The sequence below is a fragment of the Melanotaenia boesemani genome, chromosome 20 (genome assembly GCF_017639745.1).
Source record: "Melanotaenia boesemani isolate fMelBoe1 chromosome 20, fMelBoe1.pri, whole genome shotgun sequence".
NCBI lineage: Eukaryota > Metazoa > Chordata > Actinopteri > Atheriniformes > Melanotaeniidae > Melanotaenia > Melanotaenia boesemani.
In genome coordinates, this window is record NC_055701.1 from 15,679,355 (window position 1) to 15,687,444 (window position 8,090).

General features: G+C 39.9%; 1 protein-coding gene and 1 pseudogene across 1 annotated transcript; both read right to left on the bottom strand.

Moving 5' to 3' along the window:
- Window positions 1-1,068: 1,068 nt before the first annotated feature.
- gjd2b (gap junction protein delta 2b) lies at window positions 1,069-3,400 on the bottom strand. The gene is made up of 2 exons (XM_041971095.1): window positions 2,941-3,400; window positions 1,069-2,241 (listed from the first exon to the last, which is right to left on the bottom strand). Exons 1-2 carry the CDS (start codon window positions 3,009-3,011, stop codon window positions 1,398-1,400), a joined length of 915 nt encoding a protein of 304 aa, XP_041827029.1. The 5' UTR covers window positions 3,012-3,400; the 3' UTR covers window positions 1,069-1,397.
- Window positions 3,401-4,812: 1,412 nt separating this feature from the next.
- LOC121630894 lies at window positions 4,813-7,738 on the bottom strand (annotated as a pseudogene).
- Between the last annotated feature and the right edge of the window lie 352 nt (window positions 7,739-8,090).

An 8,090-nucleotide genomic window follows, 5' to 3' on the forward strand; every position in this document is an offset into this window, starting at 1 on the left:
CCACTGGATGCCTGTGTGAAGAACAAGCTATGGTAGAGAACACAAAGTACCGCACCTCACACATTTCTTTTGTACATGAATCCCATTTTTATTTTCCACAGAAAAAAAAAAGATGTTTACCTTTTTTCTGGTATGTTAAGGTTACATTTAAAACCATTATATGAAAAACTGTAGCACCAGAGCAGATTTTTATTGCCCTTTCTTTGATAAAAATGTCAATTTGTGCTATTTTTCAGTTTTGATCAGCTTTGATTGGGGAAGAGCCTTATATATATATATATATATATATATATATATATATATATATATATATATATATATATATATATATATATATATATACATATATATATATATATATATATATATATATAAACTAGCACTTCATTTCTTTTTCCAGTCAGTTGCAAAATAAGACAGAGAAAATTTTGATATCTTAATTTTCTTCATTTAAATCACAACAAATACATTTAGAGCAAATAAAAAATTGGTCGGTATTAAGCATAATCCAAGCAGGGAATCAGCTTTCATGATTATTATTATTATTAGTATTATTATATATTTATATATTCATATGTATACATATATATGTATATATGTATATATATATATATTTATATATATATATATCTTTATGTTTATATACAAGTATGGCACTTGATTACACAAAAGCAAGAAAACACTTCACAAATAAAGCAGTGGGCGCTTTGGTGTGTCATAAATTAAGGAAGTCACAGACACTAGCGTTTGCAGCAAATTCACCAGATACTGTTTTGCAAGTTAGCTAATAAGCAATGGAATGGTTACATATGTTAAGGTCAATGGTGCAACACAGGCAACAAAAAACATGAATAAAGCTGATGTAACTACGTCGAATTTCAGTATGGATTTATATATCTATGCATATATAAATCTGGATGGTAGATTGTTTTTTTTCCCTTTAAATGGTGCCATTTAATGAGGTTGGTGCCAGAAAAACAGGTGGAAAGAAAATGACTTAAAAACACCGTCAGGTCAGTAGCACATTTGGATAAAATCAGGCTCTCAAGTGTTCACCTCTTAGTGCAATTTTTTTCTCTTTTTTTTTTTTTTTTTCATTTACTCTCTTCAAGTACATCAGAACAGCCCACAAAGAGTAAATCTGTGAACACGTTGACATGATCTTCACTTAGCATTTTACAGAGTATAAACGTTACTAAAAAGTTGCATCAGTGCAATAATAAATAAGTAATCAAACGTGTAATCCACGTTTGCCATGACGTCCATAAAAGACCAACAAATCAAAGAGAAAAAAGAAACAAAATCTGCCCACTCTTTAAGTCATGACACGAATTAGGCGTGCGGATCTGTCCATCATGTCCATCATGGTTTTTTACATGTTTTACTCCTTTCGTGTGTTACACATATGCAGAGTCACTGGACTGAGTGCGACCAAAATTAGGCACACTCATTCTTGGCAAGTCCTTATTTCTGATTTCATAAATGGACTTCCTCCGAGCTTGCACACCTCGCACGGCCGTTTTGATTTTCCTCCAGCCCAAATGATTGAGTTCAGCCAGGTTCAGCACCACACAAAACCCACTGACCGCGAACATGAAGACCAGGAACACTGTCTTCTCCGTGGGTCTGGAGACATAGCACTCGACGTCTTTTATGCAGGGGTAGCGGTCACATTCGTACACCGACGGGACGTTGAATCCATACAAGAAATACTGACCCACCAAAAAGCCTATTTCCAGCGCGTTTCTGAAAACAACTTGGATGATGTAAAACCTGGAGATGCCTTCTTGCCGCCTCATTTTGGACTTTGTAGTTCTCATGGCCGAATTAGGGATCTCTTTCACTTCTAAGCAGTCCGGTTCGGCTTCTTTGGTGGAGTTCTCTGTGTTCTGAAGTACTCCATTGACAATGGTGTTCTTTATCTTTTTGCTCTCGTCTCGCTTCAGAGAATCTTGATCCTTATCTAGTGTCAGATAGACTGTTGAGTACCGCCGCTCCTTCTGCTTGGCCGATTGATGCACCGAGTATGTGATAAAACAAAGACTCGGAGTGCACACCATGATTATTTGAAAAACCCAATATCTAATGTGTGAAATGGGAAATGCCTTGTCGTAGCATGCCTGGTTGCAGCCCGGTTGTAAGGTGTTACAAACAAACATGGTCTGTTCGTCATCATAGACAGTCTCTCCAACTATTGCTACGATTAGAATCCGGAAGATGACCACCACTGTTAGTAGGATCCTAAAAAGCAAGCAAACAAACAAACAATGTGAAAATATGTGTAAGTATATGTATGATGTGGAGATGAGGTTCAGCTGTGCTCCCTCTGTAGCCGGAGCGCGTAGAGTCCAATTCTGGAACGTTAATTTGGGGAGCTGTCCAGTGCTGACACAGGACGCTTTTGCAGATGTGTATTTATTAAAATGTGCTTCGTTTCTGTAAATGTGAAGCTTGTGTTGTGTGGTTTAATGATTATGACACGTCAGCAATCAGCGTTGCCTTGATTGTACCTGTGTGAGCATGTTAATGAAATGAGGCGATAACGCCCGACTCTCGCTCAATCTCTCCCTGCCACCTGAGAGCACAACCACCACTCACATTCACCAATAAACATCAAATGGAAAAAATGGACGAATGGATATATGAAACGACATGTGAAATTTAGTTTAGGTTGTTTCACTCTGCAGCACCATCCCAGGTTCCTAAAAGACAGCTGTCTTCTGGTCTACTCAGCTGTCTCGCTCAGGAGGAGGACAAAAAAGAAAATCTGTCTAGCAGGACAGCAAAAAATCCACAACACAGACACGAAGGACTGGGCACCATGCTACAGATGATCCTGGAGGCACAACACAGAAACGGGGGACTGGGGACCATGCTAAAGACGATCCTGGAGGCTGCTGCGTTTCTTCGGTTGTTCTTGGTTTTTGTTGATCATCTTACCTTCCTATCATAGTAGAGTGCTGCTGGACAGCAGCCTCCAGGAGCCTCTCTAGTATAGTCCATTCCCCCATTTCTGATCATCCGGAGAAGACGAAAAAAAAACGGCACTCTGTTCAAAATCCCTCCAAAGAAAAAAAGCACTTTATTTCCCGACCGGCTTCACTCTGTCCTCGTTGTTGTCAGGCTCCAGAGCTTGTGAATTTGGCTAAAAAACCCCGCATCCGTCAAGGGATGCTTCTACCATCCCCGTTTCCCCCCTGTCTCTCTGCGCGCTATCTGGTTGGTTATGTTCTGAGAGCGCAGCGTCAGTAAGCGTCCTGCTGTGTGTGTCGAGCGCTCCCACAACGTTGCCACACTGTTCCTTGTCATGAGAGTCTGAGGGCTGATTACTGTAAGCCCTCCTATTTTCGATCTTCAGATCAGGTTGATGGGCTGCGCGCTGCGTCTGGATAGAGGCAGGTTGGATTTAATGTCTTGCCAGCGTTAATCCGCCTTTAAGTAGTCCCCCCCAACCCCCCCGCCCTTGCGTCACGTACGCTCAGACAGGTCGGTGGAGCGCAGCCAGAAGTGCCAAGGCTTTCCAGTATTTTAGTTTTGGAGATAACATGCACCATTCAGTGGAGACTGGTGTCGATTGCTGTCTCCAAAACGTAACAGATCCTTTGTGGTTTTTCTCATTGGTGCTTTCACATGGAAAATCACATCATTTCAACCACAATTAATTTGTCCATACATGCGCCACGTCAGTGTTTCTTTTCAGGACAAGGCATCCAATTCAAGGTGACTATATATTTTTTTAAATCAGGAAACTCTCTATCTATCTATCTATCTATCTATCTATCTATCTATCTATCTATATATATATATATATATATATATATATATATATATATATATATATATATATATATATATATATATATATATATATATATATCGCACACTTTTAATAAAGTCCAGTGTTCTTCTATCTATTGTTTTATATCCGGAGCCCATGGAGTTGGCTACAGGCTAAATTAATCCATTCTTTCTTTCTGGGAGAGAGCAGCCTCGCGTGCCCAAAGGTATCCCTGCCCATGTAGCAGACTGCTGGCTCGGATGGTAGCTGTTGTTTCCACCTCGGGCAAAGATGACGCTGTGGATACAGTGACAGAGTGAAAGTACCATCCGAGTTGCTAATCGCTTTACAAAGCAGCAGCCTGCCTACTTCCCTGTCTGTCTCTCTCCTCGAAGTTTAAAAATAGAAGCAAAATATATGATCCACCCTGTAAATCTTTCTGAGACTTCAACTTATCGCGCTGAATTAATGAATCATGATTATTAATAGAATTGTCCTTTTGAACACGGATGTATGACTTCATAGTGAATTCATAGTACTCAATATTTACACTTAATGTTTGTTTTTGCACTTTGACCCATTCTTAAATCATATGAATAATTATTTTTCATTAATAACTTATCATCAGCAACAACTTGCGTCCTCAGTAAGTGGAAGGTAGGCTTATCTATTATTATTCTCACTTATTAGCTTTCTCCAATCTGGGCTTACTGCTCACGTGACAGCGGTGTTGTGACTAAATGAAAGTTTGTGTGGTTAATTTCTCATGAGGCTGATCCCCTACTCTCGCTGTAATCTTTTCTAATTCAAATCTTCAATAACCTTTATCCATCCATCACGTGAGGAAAGGACAGAGCCCCGCGAGAAACCACAACAAAGAGAAAAGAACAGCTGTTTATTTATAAACCTATACAAATCCACCTGCAAACTGCATTCATGTAAACAAAGAATTTGATAAGAAATTATTAGCTGATACTGGGCTACATCATTAGTAGGGTCAAGATGAGGTAATAGAAGGTGAAGAAGTTTGGAGTTTAGAAGCACTTCCGGTGGACGATGGAGGGTCCAGCCTCATCATACTCCTGCTTACTGATCTACATCTGCTGGAAAGTAGACGCGAGGATGGGGCAATCCATACAGAGTACTTCCTCTCAGGAGGGACAATAATCTGAAGAAAAAATACACATTTGAAAGGTTTCAATAGAAAAACGCGTGCATGTAATACTTTATAGTAGCTTTGTCAAATTACCTTTATCTTCATGGTGCTGGGGGCCAGAGCGGTGATTTCTTTCTGCATGCGATCAGCGATACCAGGATACATAGTTGTGCCACCGGAATGGACATTGTTGGCGTACAGGTCCTTACGAATGTCGATGTCGCACTTCATGATGCTGTTGTAAGTGGTTTCGTGAATGCCAGCAGATTCCATGCCTGTGCAAACGCGGTGGACAGTTGAGTGAGTTTTGCCCATACAGCAAAGAACACATGGTGCTGAAATGGACAGCTCTGCCAACAGCTGCGCGCGCTGCGGAGCAAAGATGAACTATTAGCCCCTGTTTCAGATTACTCATGCCTGTTGGTTTATCACGAAGAGGTAAACCTGAGATGAATGAACAGTGACCCGGTGATCACAATTAGTCAAAAATACAAACACACTGAATTAACATTTAAATCAAGTTTATTGATTCTTTCTGCTAAGACTTCAAGTCATCACACCGGTCCAAGTCCCTGTAGCATTAGCCTATATCTCAGATTTTAAATTAACCCAAAGAAGCATTCCACTTTCTGTTAAAGTATCCTAAAACTGCTATAGAGCCAAAGTCAAAGCATCAACAAGACATAATGACCAAAAGACATTTTTGAGTGCAAAGGATTGCAGGTTGACGTAATAGTCAAAAACAGTTTTTTTTGTTGTTGTTGTTGTTGTTGTTTGTTTTCCCCAAATAGTTTAAATTTTCAGAAGTCAGAATATGTTTCTGGTATCTAAAACGAAAACAGTAATGTTACCCAGTGTATCCTCTTAAACTTTCTGATAATATAATGCGTGTATGTAGCCTAATCATTCATTTTGGTGAAGACCACAACAGTAGACCACGCCTTAAAATTTCACGTTGAAAGTGAATTAATGCTGTCACCCAATACAAGAATAAACTACTCAAATAAATCTTAAACTGCACTACAACATAATTTAGGTCAATTTATTTACTTATGGTGCTTGTAAGCCTGACAAGTGATAATAAATCCTACACAAATTGTTAGATTTTCAAACAATTTGTGTTTATTAGCTATTTTAACCTTCTTGTTAACGTTAAATCTAATTTAAATGTCATTAAGACTTTAGTTACTGAATTGTTATTGTTTAATTTTGCAGTCATTTACTGTAAAACTGAAAGAGTCATTACAAAGAAATTAATGTTTGGATGTCTGAGTTAATCTTTACGCACCAATGAATGAGGGCTGGAAGACGGTCTCTGGACAGCGGAAACGCTCATTGTCGATGGTGATGACTTGACCATCTGGCAACTCGTAGTTCGTTTCCAGGGAGGAGGAGGAAACTGCGGTGACCATCTCATTTTCAAAGTCCAAAGCGACGTAGCAAAGTTTCTCCTTGATGTTGCGCACGATCTCGCGCTCAGCTGCAGTTAACAGACGTGGATGTTTGAAAATGTGGAATTGTGGATTTCTTTTCTAAACTTGGTAATACCCATCAAACTGACAACAAATCCCATAGTTGTTGTCACTTTATAGGACTACTCACCAGTTGTAACAAAAGAATATTCACGTTCTGTGAGGATCTTCATGAGGTAATCTGTAAGGTCACGCAGGGTGCGAACCACAGGGGAGCTGGGGGAGCTATAGCTCCCCTTAATAAAACATGAGCTCCCCTAGAAACAGGATTTATGAAATGTTGGGGGAGCTATATAATACTGACAATAAAATGTATGCTGATTGCTCACAAATTCACTGTAGCCTAAAGTATGACTATGGATGCTATAATTATTGTGCACTTTGTGCATTATTGTGCCCCCACTGAAGCGTGGGGGTGCTCCAAGTTAAACTTCCTGTAGATCTACGTTAAATACAAAATAAAAGAAGTAAATGCGTAAAAGGTAAGGTAAGACCTGCTTTAACTATTTACAATATGGGAAACTATCATTGCTCATTATATTGTGTATGGCAAGCATCGCTGTGTACGTGTGTGATATGTGGGGAATATTAACTATGTAAGTTGATCTTCGCAAAAAGAGTGGTAAAATTTTTTTGCAAGGGACATTTGCACCTGTTATTTATTACTGTTGCATAAGAGTTGTTAACCATTATGTATTGGTACGCTTATGTTCTGTGGGGCAAGCTGTAATATCAGCTGGCATCATGTTCTTACTTGCCGAAAAAAGATAGGAAATGCAAAAAAGCGGCTCCCCCTAAGCCCACGGTATGGTTCCCACTCTGAGGTCACGACCAGCCAAGTCCAGACGCATGATGGCGTGTGGAAGAGCCTTCATAGATAGGCACGTCGTGGGTCACACCGTCCCCAGAGTCCAATACTATACCTGTGGTCAGTTATACATATGCATATTTTATTCATGTATCTTATTCACTAGAAAAAAACATATCTAATGCTAGGTCATACCTGTGGTTCGCCCGGAGGCGTACAAGGACAGCACGGCCTGGATGGCCACATACATTGCTGGAACATTAAAAGTGTCGAACATGATCTGAGTCATCTTCTCTCTGTTGGCCTTTGGGTTGAGAGGGGCTTCTGTCAGCAGGGTGGGATGGAGATATATATATATATATATATATATATGTGTGTGTGTGTATTCTTTTTTTCTCACCTGATGGGCGACCAACAAAGGAGGGAAATACTGCGCGAGGTGCGTCATCGCCAGCGAATCCAGCCTTCACCAGGCCAGAGCCGTTGTCGCACACTAGGGCAGTAGTCTCTTTGTCGTCGCACATTGTGTCTGCTCTGTGACATGCGCATTTTGTTCTATTTGAGAAATGCCATATTTCTCTGAAGTGGAGTTGTATACACATCAAACAACACACAGGTCACACATATATGCTAGAAAAGTCAGAGTAGGAATTTTTCAGCAGCATAAAATACCCCCATTTGCTCTGTCACACGCTAAATAGTTCATTTTAGTTAGTTTTCCCACTACTAAACATGGTCATTCAGTTAGATTAATACAGTTAATTAGTCAATTAGTCTCGCAACCCACTTGTTGGTGTTATTCAGTCCTGGTCAGCATCTTACTCACCAGATCAGCACCAGGGGCTGGATATTAAAAGTGGAAACTAGGGGTGTAGA

Coding starts and splice junctions, on each gene's coding strand:
- gjd2b (XM_041971095.1), bottom strand. CDS start 3,011: ATGGGGGAATGGACTATACTAGAGAGGCTCCTGGAGGCTGCTGTCCAG. Junction 2,242..2,940: donor CACTCTACTATGATAGGAAG/GTAAGATGATCA, acceptor CTTGCTTTTTAG/GATCCTACTAACAGTGGTGG.